The sequence below is a fragment of the Hypomesus transpacificus genome, chromosome 22 (assembly GCF_021917145.1).
Source record: "Hypomesus transpacificus isolate Combined female chromosome 22, fHypTra1, whole genome shotgun sequence".
NCBI lineage: Eukaryota > Metazoa > Chordata > Actinopteri > Osmeriformes > Osmeridae > Hypomesus > Hypomesus transpacificus.
In genome coordinates, this window is record NC_061081.1 from 7596968 (window position 1) to 7611788 (window position 14821).

The 14821-nt window shown below is 44.0% G+C and overlaps 1 protein-coding gene across 5 annotated transcripts in view; it reads left to right on the forward strand.

Annotated features, from left to right (window-relative positions):
- Window positions 1-2611: 2611 nt before the first annotated feature.
- Window positions 2612-14821, forward strand: part of nedd4l (NEDD4 like E3 ubiquitin protein ligase) — a 31023-nt gene continuing 18813 nt past the window's right edge. For 3 of the 5 annotated variants that reach the window (XM_047044331.1, XM_047044332.1, XM_047044335.1), the window contains exon 1: window positions 11298-12472. In XM_047044331.1, coding sequence (XP_046900287.1) covers window positions 11438-12472 — 1035 coding nt within the window. In that variant the 5' untranslated portion in view covers window positions 11298-11437. Of the gene's footprint in view, window positions 3049-4244; window positions 4319-6264; window positions 6347-7881; window positions 7921-8549; window positions 8604-11297; window positions 12473-14821 lie in introns of those variants that run through there. The other 2 variants (XM_047044333.1, XM_047044334.1) reach the window with 2 other exon arrangements.

The following is a 14821-nucleotide window of genomic DNA, read 5'->3' on the forward strand; positions in this document are numbered from 1 at the left end:
GTTGAATATAAGGATCAGAACTATATGCTACCAATCCAAGCAGTGTAGACATTGGTTCCATGGCATCTTGTAACACACTGATCTGAATAGTTTATCATTTTCTTATTTTTCATTTTATGTATTGTCTTGTATCTTAACTGGACCCTGAGTCTGAAATTAAAAAAATAAGTAACATCTGGGAAATGTATTTGATCATAGTTAACAGTACTCAGAGCCATAGAGATAATTTATCTCTATGGCTCTGGCAGTGCTAAAACCAAACACCTTCGAATTCCTATGGGCTCAGAAATTCCTACTAGTGGGACAGGCAGCTAAGCCCTGAAAATGACACATACAAATCCTATAGGAATATCACAGACACCCAAGCACATACAATGTGAATAGACCTAAAACTGAAATTAAAGTCATGATGGTTCATAGTAAACTACATTCATAGATCCATGTCATTGTAAAACATAAAAATTCATCTGACATTCTGGTAGACCCCCATTACGGTCAAATACCTAGTGTTTAATATACAATTTATTTTGGGAATGATTGTTACATGCAGAATGATGTCTTGAGGTACAGTCTACTTAGCTGTTACACAAAAGATTCCTGAGGTGCAGGCACCCCACACAGACCTGGGGATTGCCTGGATCCCCCTGGGCCACTGACTATATCTCCAGAGCAATGCAACATGGCTGCTCTGATCTCATAATCCCTCTGAGATTGAACTGGCGGAGCCTTGGCATCCTTTGCCAGACACTCTTCCAGCTGTTGCTCCATCCTCTTGACTATTGCACATAACGCATCAATGTATGCCGACATGAGGGCTTAACAGCTGTTGTGTTTTAACTAACTTAGAAGTAGGCTTATTCTATTTGCGTGACTGTGGTTGTTTGTGAGGCATGTATTGAGCCAACATAACAAAAAAGCTAATGGGATATTGTGAAGATTATAAAAATGCTTACTTGAATTTTTATCATTTTTTTTTTTTTTTACAAACAAGTCTCAAGATAATAAGGACTGTGGTCCTGAGGTGAATCCACCTTTAATACCACGGTTTGGGTGCATGCAGTTGTAACAAGATACAAAGGTCATTACGTATCAATACTCAATACTCAAAGAAACAAGATTCTTGAAAGCATTATAATGGAGGTTTGGATGTTAAGGTTACTGTGTCAACTACAAGAGAGATTTACTGAAAATGTGGAGGTGTAAGATTAATGTGAGTGTGTAATCTGTGAGAAGGCCAGATCCAGAATGGGCATATTTATTTTTATTTTTCGAAAAATTAAAATGACATGTTGTATTTCATGATATATCTTAAAGATTTTAAAGACTATCAACTTAGCTTACACATTATAGCCTAGTGTTAGTCATTGCAGATAAGTGTGAGTGAGAGCAACACAAGTCCTGTAAATGATTTAGCTTCAAAAACAGACTCCTCTGAATTCATTGAGCTTGACAAGTCTATTAGTTCATACTTTGTGTCTCCAGAAATGGTTCTGTTAAGTTGGTTTCTACCATCTTAGAAAGGTAGGCATATATTGTCTATCTGAGGTCAGAAAACCCATTACACTTAACCAGGTCATGAAATCCTACTGTAAAATTACAGTCAGTTGGCCTGTATCTAGGGAGGGTGCATGGGAAATCTCTATTTAATCGCTATTCAGATGCAACAGCATTATATAATACGACCCATCTGGTAGCCTACTCTGATTTATTTAAATCATTTATTCGGAGTTCTACATGACATTGCCAAAAACATTTCAAGTAAATATTCTGTAATATTCAGTAATTCAGATTCAAATTAAACGAAATTATAAAGAAATGCATTCTAGTATTTCCAGTATTCCAGCCTACTTGGTTTGGGACTTTTTTCCTCTCAGCTTGATTTATTACCAAACCAATTGTATTTATTTATATAACATACACAGTCTACCTACCTTCCTTTTTTTTTTTTTTTTACCTATTAATGTCTGTGGATAGTATAAGTGGGTTGGTAATAACACTTTAACACTGTAGGAGTAGCCTAATCTTTGAAAATGTTGGGATTTATGGACATCTAGTGTTCATCTTGGTACATTTTATGGTTTATAGATGTATAATTGGTCATGGTGGTATTGTAGGGGTGATAATCTATACAAACACTTCTATCTAATCCATCTATCTAATCTAGATATAGGGTGCAAGGCCAACTATGTAGCCAGCACATTTAATTAGAACACTGAACACACAGTTTAACTGGAAATACTTAGTATGTGCCCGATGAGGTGTCCATAATCAGAAAATATTGGCCGACACCCTACAGACAATTAGAACCGTTCATTCAGACCATGGTCTAATAGGCTGTATAACGTGAATTAGATTAATGCAAAGACTTTGCAATTGCACATGCATACACTCAAATAGTCGGTAAATGCATCTAACGGAGGTCAAACTATCACTTTAAATGCTCGTGGATAAGCGTGTTATTCCCAATGCCTCGAACAGAAACCTATAGGCGGCGGTATAGGACAACAGACAATCTTTTCACAGATATTTCATCACAATACAATTCTGGATCTTGCACACAACCTAAAATTCTCAACACACACGCCCACTAATGTTATTGGTTTTTAGGAACCGCAGAACCACTTGGTTGGCGTGCCCAGTTATCACTCAGGCGAAGTAGTGCCACTGTAGGCCGAGCGTGAGACTGAGAGAGCAGGAAGTCAACTGTCATAACAGCTGTCAAAAGAGACCAGCGTAAAGAGATTTGAGTTGAAGTATAGTGAGATATCTCAGCCAATGCAATCTTGAACGTTTGAGCTCATACCGTTTAATATTTAGAATAAGATCGCCCTAAATAAGTAACTGGTTGCCAGCGACTCGGAGTCCAAATAAGAAAAACGGATTCCACCTATCAGACAGAGGAACCACCATACAGTTGCCGAGAGGGTATTTTGCTATTGTTTAGGTTAGCCAGCTAGCTTGTTTGCTAAGCGGCTTACGTTTGTGTGAGGTCCTGCAGTCTATATGGCTACGAATCTTGACCCCATTTATGGACTTTCGGAAGATGAGGTAGGTGAATATTATGAAAATCGTAAGTCCTGAACTGTATTCTTTGTTAGCCCTATCCAATTCGCTAGCTAACTCTACCATGAACGAGCAGGTTTTAGATAAAATCGACCCCATCTACTAGACCAGCCATGCAATGGTTAGCAAGCTAACACCTAGCTAGCGTTAGTTATCCACACTAGAGTCCTACTGTGTATACTAATCTCTCACGCAGCTAGGCTAGTAGCTCTAAGTGGTTTGACTAGCTAACTTTGACTTAATAGGCAGCGGCGATGTTTGCTGTTGATAGTAGTATAAAGTCCGACAAAGAGATTGAAGCAGGCCTTTTAGCCAGGTTATTTGATGAGTGTGTCGTTTAACATTTTTGGATGGAGTCATAATACGTGCATACTTGCCTGCATTATTAGTGCGAGTCTGTAATCAGTCAATGGAAGGTGAAAGTGTTTGACAAGGGGAAAGTGAGAATGTACAATCATGCTGTGTGTAGATGGTTATTTGCCCTTTGAGTCATTATTGTCAAAAGGGGTATAATTATACACACTACTTCCATAGAAAGGGACGTAGGAAAGTTTAATGCAATAGCTGGTTCCCGGATTCATGGGTACTGGGTGAAGTAACAACTGGTTAGGATTGCCACATGTTTGATACCTGTTCCTTCCATCCCCATAGCACTTATCATAATCAGCCCAGGCCTAGTGAGTGATGGGGTTTTGTTGTCAAACATTATATCACATGAACGTTACTCACTGGGCATTGAGTGCCACTAATTTAATTTTGCTTGCATCACAATAGGGTTGAAATAGGTTTTATGTGCATTTAGGGTTAGTATAGTGTACTATTTATTGTTATCTGTAATTTAGTAAGTTTTAGTATTAGGGTTAGTATAGTCGATTATTTATTGCTATTTATATATTTAGGAAGTTTCACTTATTTAAGCTCAACATAGATGTAAATTATTTTCCGTGTACTTATATGTTATGTTATGCCAGGTGCTTGCGTTGTCTTGTCTTGAGAATTTCAGTGCCCAGTATAACCTTGTGTTGTTCTGTGTACCTGACAAATAAAATACTTGGACAATAGGCAGTGTAGTGTAGCCAATAAAATAATGTGACTGCAACTGAACACTTTTTGCAAAGTACGAGGAACTAGCGGAAATTCTTGACAAAAGATCTTTGCCTTCTTCTTTTTTCTTTTTTTAGAATGAATCCAGGGTTCTGCGGGTCAAGGTTATTGCAGGAATCGATCTGGCAAAAAAAGACATCCTTGGAGCCAGGTGAGGTTGGGACCACTGCTGCATGTGTCATTAGTGCTTTATGAGTCAGGCCTATTCACTCATTTATTACATACTAGATTAATGTGTTGATGAGCCTAGTGGGTTGGTGGGCGGATGTGTCAAATCTTAACGCTCTGCCTCCTAGACCCACACTGCTGAGCATGTTGAGAAGAAAAAAGGAGGAGGAGAGAGGATGAAACACATTGTCAAGCTTTCCTGACAAGGGTTCTCAATGCTTGGGCCTGCATCTTTAAGAACTTTCCTCACCAAACTTTAGTCCATTGTTGTGTTCACTTCCCTCTCACTCTTTAAATGTGTTCTTTCAGAACGCTCAACAATACACTCATATTCAGTTTGAATTGATTTTTGCCCCAAACATTAAGCAATGATTAGGCTAAATAACTGGCTTCACACACCAATTAAGAAAAGTATTATCATCATATTTGGTAGAATCCACTTTTTTCCATTAGAGATCTTAGCATTTTGATGCTAATTGGTGTAATACTGTGTATAGTAAGGTTGAACAATTTCTAGCTGTTCTGATCAAAGTGTGCTGCCAAGCCATTCATACTTTCTTTAATGACCAATGTGCAATAAAACATAGCTGGCTATCTGCAACTGCAGCTGTTGCATAACATCTCCACTATGATGTTGAACTTTAAGCTAGGGACATGTTATTGCATAACCAAGTAGTGTACTGCATACCTGAAAATGAATTTGAAAGACCACCAGTGTTAGTCTAAATTACTCATTTCCATTGAATCAGGAGTAGGTTTCCGTTCTGTTCTAGTAAGTCTATTATGACTGTGCCAGCCATCTATGTTGTGGTTGAAGTACTACAACTATTGGTAAAAGCACTGCAGATCGAGAGGTCACAAGGTCAAATCCCTCTGTACTCTACGCAGTCTACGCTTTTTGGGGACCTTTTTGGCTTTATTTATAGAGAGAGTTGGAGAGGGTGACACAAAAGCAGGGAGAAACAGCTCCTGTATCTCAATTTCAAAGTGGAACTTCTGGTTCTGGAGCCAGAAGCCTCTTCTTGTTCTCTGCCCTCCGTGAGCTTTCAAGAGTAGACATAGAATTTAGATTTTTCTCATGTCATCTTTTCATACCATGCCATGCCCAGGTTTGGTTCCATGTCCATTCTAATCAGGGCCCCAGCATGTGGACTGTTGGGTGAGTTATGCTCACCTATGGGGCCAATGCTTTAGCTTCCTGATGTGCCCCTGTCAGCACCCCTCAGCACCGTCAACCCAGGACTGAGGACCAAGTCTAGTTACCATACCTGGTGACACACATGGAGCATGGTGGCTTGATGTACTCACAGTACAGCCTGCCTGCAGAGACAACTCCACACTCACCTCATCATGACTTGAGAGCCATTCTAATTAGTTTTGCTCCTTTCTCTTCTATTTTGTAAGAATTGTTTTTCCCGGTTCCCTACTAATGGCTCAAAAGACAGGCTATGTCTCTACTTGTCATACAAATACGGACGTTGGCCAAGCCTAATTAGTGCAACTTTTTCATCGTTCTTGACCTGAACTAACCTACATTGCGTAACTCTTGGAGTGAGAGGCGAGTGTGTTTGTGAGTCATGAGTGAGAAGGAGAAGCCAAGGAGGCTGTGTAACAGACTTACAGTAGGCCCATTGTGTGTGTTCAGTCAAGATAGATCAGAGCCCAACACAAACACACAAATGGAGGCAGTGGAAATCCTGGAAACTTTCTTTTGTAATTAAGGCTTGAGAGCAGCCACTGTCTGGAGTTGCCTTCCTTAACCCCTGGTGAGCAGAGAGAACAAGGGGCCACCAGAATTTCCCGGAGAAGTGCAGAAGAGTAGGGAACGGCTTGCTTTGTGTTCACTTGTACAAGACGTGCTTGCATTGCGTAGTCCATCTTTTGGTCATTAATTTGCATCCCATTCCTTTTCCCCCCATTGCCTTTCAGTGATCCCTATGTCAAACTCTCACTCTATGTTGCCGATGAAAACAAAGAACTTGCCCTCGTCCAAACTAAAACCATCAAAAAGGTAAGTTGAGTTTTAAAAGTTCAGGCTATAATGCCTTTGACAGGGATTCCCCTTCCTTTGGGATGGGCGCTCGACCCCAAGAGGGTGGAGGGATCTGGGGATGCAGTTTACAGTAGAGGGAGCCATTTCATACCCATTAACCCCAGTCCTAAAGGGGCTTCCATCAGTACAGAATCAAGGTTTTAGGGGAGTTTTTTGGATGCTGGAACCAGACACACAACAAAGTGTAAACTGTGATGGCATGATCTCTTCCTCATGAGTAAGGTCTTATATTGTACACTTTCACGTAACCAGAAAACACAGGGAAAAACAACTCTTTTGTGAGCCACATGTGGCTGCATTTTAAAAGTTCACAGTTACCAGCTATACAGTTGTCTCACTAAATGGAAAATTGGAAAGATTAAAATGGTAGAGAGAATCTCAATTCATGCTGTCGGCAATAGTTCAATCTGCTCAAGTTCATCCCCTCTCCCTCCATTAAAAAGTCACAGTCAGTCGGTCAAATGCTTGCCATGCTGTTCCTTTTCTGCGTTTAGGCATTGAGATATCAGCAACGTTATAGAAGTGAAAGGATAAAGGGGAAGGAAAAATAAATGACACTGCTTAAACAGGGCCCTGTCTCTCCCCTGGGTAGAGCTTCCCCTGCTGTGATGATGGCTGCTGGCTCCTCCCCCTGCTGGAGACTGGCACCCTCACAGGCAGGCAGGGAAGCAGGCAGACATATGCCGACTACGGTCAGGATAAAAATAGCTGACAATGCGCTGCTATATGGAGCAGAAGAGGACTCACTCCTAGGCTTTTCATTTGCTCTGCCCGTGTGGTGTGTATGTGTGTGTATATAAAGTGCCTCCTTTCAATCAAGGCAAAAATACTCTGCCTTGTGGCAGTTAGCTGGATTGACTTTAAGCACTCGTCCGGAGCAGGTCAGATATTATCCTGCAGCCATAAGATATCCCTCCAGGATGACTGCATATGATCCTAGCTACAAATGAATACAGAAAGCTAGCTATACTAAATGATTATCAGCTACTAACTAGATTGCATCAGGTACTCACAATGACAAGCATTGCGACTACTGGGTTCAGTGATGTCTGATATAAGACTGCAGTTTTTCCAGACATGTTACAAGGGTGTAAGAATGTTAATGATCAGACTGACACGAGAAATTCAAGCAATTCGGTAATTGACATTCTGGTGTTTTAATAAGCAGTGGAATGTTAACAAGCTCTTAAACTACCAAAGAAATGATTGTGTGTACAAATATCACAGTGTCAACTGTGTCTTGTAGGTAGGTAAGTGGGGATTGTGACAACCCTGTCTCGCAAATTTAGCCACTGTGAATCCTGTTTGACTAAGTATTTGGGACATAGCCTAATACCAATCAATGAGACCTTAAGAGGATCTATGAAACAGGGGGCAAGTTCTTACCTCTTACTGTGCATTCTGTTTTCTGGGTTCGGAGGAAGGATGATGTCATAGTACCAGTAATCATGACTCAAGACTCTCTAACTATATGTGCTCGTCTTCTCTTTCAGACTCTGAATCCCAAATGGAACGAGGAGTTCCATTTCAGAGTGAGTTACATTTCAAGTATTTGATGGGGTCATTTCATTTAAGCATGATTATGATTGCTATTCACACCTCACAGCTCCATAACATTTGAAGATACCAAAATCGAAACGGCTGTTTTGACGGAAGGCAATCTAATTCCTCTTTGTCATTGAATGGTGGGGCAACTACCTTTATTCTCATGCCAGTAGACTCCAGTGTGGGATGCAGGAGTCGGCCTGTCTTGTCATCAAGCTTGCCATTGCTTTGTTTACAAGCCAGTCCGCACTTATGTGATTCATCCCTTGTCTCCTATTCTGGGAGTAATTACTTTCTGCATCATGTTTTATGCCCTCCAATAAAGATGGAGATAAAGATTTCACCTACCTGAGAATACTTGCGTTTGTTTTATAGTTGTGAGATTTGGGGATGATGGGATCATAAGTTAACCTCAGACATGAGGCCGTACGATTCTACGACTGGATCTGTTTTGTGCAGAATTCTAAAGGAACCTTAGCTACACTGTGTCCATTTTTTACGAGTACATTTCTAATCTTTTGTGGAAATTCTTATCTGTAACAGATAAGGCAGCAGCCTTGTGTTCTTTATCCAAATGCGTTTTTTTAAACGTGGCCCACTGGCCTTCTGTCCACAGGTGTGCCCTCAGAACCACAGACTTCTCTTTGAGGTGTTTGATGAAAACAGACTGGTAAGATTGAGCGGGTTTATCCAGTGTCTTCCATGAGTCATCCTATAAGTTGTGTGTATCCCCCAAATCTTTATGAAGTATTGCTTCTCAGTGTCATGTTTGGTCCACTGTAGTTACTGGCAGTTCTATGGGCGTATGTGAAGCCCTCTGTGACATGCTTGCGTGTAAAAAGGGCTATAAAAATACATTTGATTTGAGTTATTGCCAATAATAACGCTACTTTATTTCTACAAGATGGCCGTATTTCTAATGAAGGCTACCTATATGTTTTGAATGTATGATTCTGTTTAACTACATAGAATAAAGTTACATGTGGGACATATGTCATGAAAACCATGCCAGATTGGGCAATCATGATTAAGTTTAACTGTCTGAGTATGGTGGGTTACAATGGTGGAAGGGGGCGGGGCTAGATGTTCAGTGCGAGTAGCAACAGGAAAGACGTGGCCTGTTGGGTCGCATACGTTCCGGGCTGCTTACAAGGCCGCTGCTGAGAAGTAGTGGAATTGGCAGGTAGGGTTTAAACGACATGCTCAGTCTTCTAGGAAAAGGTTAGCCTAGCGAGCCTCCAACATGCCTGCCTGATCATTCAGTCTTCGAGGCTCCATTGAAGTTTGCCTACGCTGGATATTGAAGAGCGTAGCACACTAAGCACCAACAACTTCCAAGCGTCTTCATTATGTCTCATACCTTTTGTGCATTTACAATATTTCCTCCCACGCTGCATACTTCTCAGTGTCATATGAAACTGTGTTTGGATTGCCAGCTACCCAGTAGCTGAACTTCTTACCCTAACTGCGCAAAAAAAGTATCCTGCAGTGGCTTTACAGTAAATGCCTCACAGACATTTACTGCCCACATAGTCTCCCCCACTGGGGGGGTGTCTCTGTCCTTGAGAAAGTCACCCCTGCTCAGCAATTAGGCCTATCCCTCCATCACAATCCACCACATTCTCCCTCCCTCCCTCACCCCCTCCTCTCTGCCGGTGGCCAGACGTTGTGGTCGTTGTTGTCGCTCCAGTCTGTGTGGCTGAGATAGTCTGACACAGTAGGGAGACCAGACCACAGGGCTTAGCTGTCCTAGCCACCAGAACAAAGCAGCCAGTATGAGCACTGGAGACCTCTCAAAGGCCACATTACCATTTTCCTCAGGGAGACCCCTTTGCCTCAGTGAGACCCCTTTGCCTCAGTGAGACACACTGTAACATGCAGCCTGTTTCCCTCCTTCTGTTGATGTCATGTGATGCATTGTGGTGTGTGGAATGCTTTGTGGCCATATTCCAAAAGGCTGGTAAACCATAAAAACATTATACTCTCATACAATTCTCGCATATTATCAAAGAGGATTTGATCCGTAGCAGAAATTACAATAAAAAACAAACATTTTGTATGATGAGTGTATGTAATGGTTTATTAATCTTAAAAGAAAGGAAATTAAAATGACCTCAACAATCCAAAGTAAACCAATGCATAAACAAAGTGTTTTGTGTTGAATGTTATTGGGAGTACAGCAAACCAGCATAGCTACAGTGCTGTAACAGTAGTACTGGAATAAACATGATTCCAGACCAGTACAGCCGTGTACTGGAATTGTCATCCATGGAGCCTTTTCTTTGTGTCAGAGCAGAGGTGTCATTGAAAGCTTGCCTCAGTTTACGCTGAGCACAAGGAATGTAGCTGTCTTTTGTCCGTCGTTACAGTTGTATCAAGCGGACGGGGGTTTGTAAACCACCTGGCGGTTTGGGAATCGTCTTGGCAGGGGAGTTGATCTGAAAACTGGTGCAAGTTCACGTGGGTGACCACCCCAGTAAGGGACATGTTTGCTTACATAAACATCACCTTTAAGGTGGCCTGGGGGGTCACGGCAGATGAAGAGATGCCCTCCTGTCCCCAGCATGTGGGACAGCAGAGCAGCACATATTTCTGGCTCTGCGGGGGTTGTCCAACCTGAGTCAGCTTCGAGAGCCCTCCTCCCTCCCACCGGGCCCCCGTCTTCTGACGGATCAGCAGCAGCTGAGAGGGTGCTGCTTGGCTCTCGTACTGTGTAGAAGTTGCCAGCATGTGGGGGTGGGGTGGTGGGAGGCGGGTGAGCGGTTAGATCGTTACAGGAAGTTCTGGTAAAGGAGGAGAATGGGCGGGGACAGGAGAGGGTACGTAGGGGTTGATAGGTTTGAGTGATTGGGGCACAGGGGTGTGGGTGTCTGGTGTGGGGGTGGTCAAGGGGATGGGTGGGTGGGCTTTAAGGACAGGTGCTACTGTTGATGGGATGGGGTGGGTTATGGGGGGGGGGTAAAAACCATTTATGGTCACATGACCATAGCCACCCTACCCTCACCTCAGTTACCGGGCGCGCCAAGAGTCCTTATCCAATCATCTGTGGAATGCTTCTTGTCACTGGGCTATTTCTGCTGTTTGTCGTTGTCAGGCGGCAGTGGTAACAGTTTGGCAGACGGGTGTCCCCGTTTTCGGTTTCCCTCTCTTTCTCTCCCACGTCCGCACGCCGCGTCTCCCTCTTCCACCCCTCTCTCTTGGATGAGAGGCTCCCTGGCAGTGCCTCTTTTGTTATTGTGGTGTGAACTGCTCCTCTTTCCCCTGCTCTGGTCACCGTGGAAGGGAAAGTTGCAGAGAGAGAGAGAGAGAGAGAGAGGGAGAGGGAGAGGGAGAGGGAGAGGGAGAGGGGGAGGGGGAGGGGGAGGGGGAGGGGGAGGGGGAGAGGCAGGCAGAGGGATTGAGAAGACAAGAAAAGGGGATCAGCCAGCCAGATGAGAAGGGGGCGACGCAGACAGACAGATCCAGAGACGGGAGTAGGAGCCAGCAGGCAGACGGGAAGTGAAAATGTCCCACCGGCTGCGTCTCTACTTTGGCTCCGGCTGCAGCGACACGGGCCCGGTGCTGGAGGACCAAGACGAATCCGCCACGCAGGAAGACGACCGGGCCGCAGCGTTCCGCAGGCAGCCGCATCCGCCGCCATTCAGGACACTGTATTTCCCCGGGCCTCCAGACTGCTCCCTTAAACGCAGTTCCTCCATGTTTATCCCCCAGCTCACCTCGGCCGAGCCGCGGCCCACCATGAGCTCTTCCATGCAGATCTCCCTCCAGCGCTCGGCCGCCGGGCCTGTAGACGAGGAGATTCCGCCACCCAGCTACACGCAGGGGCCGGCCCCAGCCTACACAGAGCCAGGCAGCATGGACTTACCGCCACCCTACTATAACAGAGACGTCTCAGCCAGCTTCACGGAGCCTGACCTACCAAAACGCAGGGTTGTCATGTTGCCCCAGAATGGCTCCAACAGCATGACTAACGCCCCTAACAGAGGTCTGCCTGGAGTCAGCATCGGAGGGTTTTGCATCCAGAGGAACTCCCCTGATGGCTCGGACGTCCAGCAAGTCAGGATCCTACCCTATGGTTCTGGAGGTCCCAGTGGACCGCGTCACTGGTCTGTCCAGCAGAACTCAGACACAGGTCCTGGTGGGACCCAGAGGCTGGTGTTTCAGCTCCAGGAACGGCAGGGCAGCATGGGTCCAAGTGCTGATCTCGGCATCACAGGTTCCAAGGGCGGCCGTGTGGTGCGTTATCCCAAGTTTCGACTGGAAAGGAAACCTTCCCACCAGCCACAGCCCGTGGAAAGTTCCCAGAGAGCCAGCCCTGGTGAGGAGCCCCTTGCCAGAGAAGAGATCTCCCCCTCACCTTCTGAGATGGGCAGTCAGAAAATGGAGGTGGAAGATGAACCCAAAGGCTGTACTTTCAAAATCAGGAGGGAGTCGTTGAAAAGACAGCCTCACTTCAAGATCTATTTCGGTCAAGGTGCAGGCAATCACACTGCACAGGACACAAGCTTTGGAAATGGCACTGGCAGGAATAGTCCCCAGGTAGGCTGATCATTTGCCTATGGGGAACAAAACTACTTTTACAGTAGGGGTGATCCTTATAGTCTGGGTTAAAAGTTGCCTATACTAACTAGCTAGAATATATGAACCAGACCATTATTTTAAAGTATATTAATTATTAATATTATTAGGTTCATTTATGGTGGTGATTTACTGTTAGCTAATGTAATACAACAGGTTTAATAGCTGACAGGTATAGCTGACTTTAATAGCTGACTGGGCAGGAAAAGGGGGGTGACATTCTGGGAAGTGGGAGTCTAAGAAGTCAAGGCACAGATCCTAACCACACACACCAGCTTCCTTTTCACAACCCACAGCCATTTGATCTTCCAAGTGTATAACTTGAGTGGACTCTCACACACTATAAGAAAAAGGGAGGAAAACAAGATTCACTTTTTGCTTACTCACTAAAGAGTGGATGTAACTGTTGGCAAACTGGCCGACCCAATTTTGTGAGTTGTGGCTGGTGCTATTTTGGGGTCTGTTTTGAATGTGCTTCTTGATTTTGAGTGAGCCGTAGGTCTCTGTAGGCCTGAGGTTGGTATGGGTCGCTTCTTGCAGCTGTTCAACACGTGATTAAGATCTTAGATGTCATTGAGGGTCAATTGACAATTAAGGAATCTAACATGCTATCCATATCAACAAGTCTTGGATGGTTTGATGTGGCAGAAATCCATTCACCTTTCTAGAAGTCTCTTAAAGATATTATTTTATTCACTTTTTTCTATGATTCAGACCCAATCCATTTCCTTTAGTCCCACATACAGTTGTCACCATCTAATGGAAATGTCAGCTATTCAAATGCTTAACCTGAAACACACTGGAGTCTGTCTCACAGGAGGTTGGGACTATTTTAAAACACCTTAACATGGAAGTCAGATTGCAACAACTGGCGGACACCAAGGCTTTAACACAATCTTTCTGCTGTAAAGGTTCCTATTGGGACTCGCTTTCCAACGAATATACCTGGTCACTGTTTAATCTCTCTTGGGCTGGTTTTTGTAAAGTGTTTTACTGCAACGTCATGTGGGAAGTAAGCTTTGTTAAGTAGGCAGTCTGTTGCTCTGACAGGTAGCAAGTTCCCTATGACAGAGCTTATATTACTGTCATCTTCTGCTCTTCCACCTTCTGCACCTCAGCACAGTTTGTTGCTATGAAAACACAAATGTGTGTGATGGTCAGGGGGGTCTGTGCAGGCCCAGGGTTTTTCACACCAAACTCTCCTAAACAGCTATGCATGGACCTCGCTTTGTGCATAGCAGCATGATCAAGGCCAAACAGGAAAAGGACCCAAATGTTTCCACAGAGTTTGAAGCACAGATTTGTCTAGAGTAACATTTCATGCTTCAAGCCTGAATAAATCCATCAGTAGAACAAAGGCTCTAGCCCAAAACCAGGAAAAACAGCCTCCATTGTTAACCTGATTTCAACCCAATGAACAAAGCGAGGTCCGCAGAAGAGTGGAAGCTGTCATCGCCACATAGGGGGGAAGCCGCTCCATAATATAGCCTTTGGCTTTAGAATGGGATGTTGCAAAGCTCCCGTAGGTGTAATGTGCTTTATTTCTATATAGTGTTAGCTAAGGGAATCCTTCTCCAGCCCCTAATGACAGATCCTTCACTGATGCATTGCTGTGCATGTGTGCTCCTACAATGCAGCCATGTCCTCTTCCTCCCAGCTCCACCTGACCAGCCCAGTGGCCATTCACACACTGTCTCAGGGGCTGGCCGGCCGGAGGCTTGTGCATGTGAGTGCAGAGGGGGTTGTTGTGGTGTTCTGTGATGGGATAGTAACTCAGCTGGGCCTCAGAGTTGGCGGGAGGCTATATTTAAGCCCGTTGCTCCAGCTCTCCAGTTTTGTCAACTTTGCAGTTTTGCAAGGTGAGTAGAGTAGGACTTCATCATTAACCCTCTGAACTCCTGTATTCCACTTACCTTCAGAACGTAGGCTTAGTCTCCTGTGGATCAGTTTCGACAACTGCTTTTCAGGCAGAACTTCCTAGAAGCCTCCTCTCTACGTCTCTGTCCCCCTCCGTATGCAATCCCAGTAACACTTTACCTTGTACTGTTTTAAAGGTTAACACTTAAGATGCAATTACGTTGTGGAACAGACAATGCTATTCTTTGTGGCACCAAGCACCACTGCGCTTTCTCAGGATTGTAGTAAGGCTCTCTCCTGTTGGTGTATAATATTTATTCCACATATACAATTTGACAGTGTGTCATAACAGTTAGTACATGATACCATACTTAATTTGTTACAAAGTGCCATAGTACATGTAATTACACTTCAAGAACAACACTAAAACTCCAGTGTCCTTTCCACCTTAAA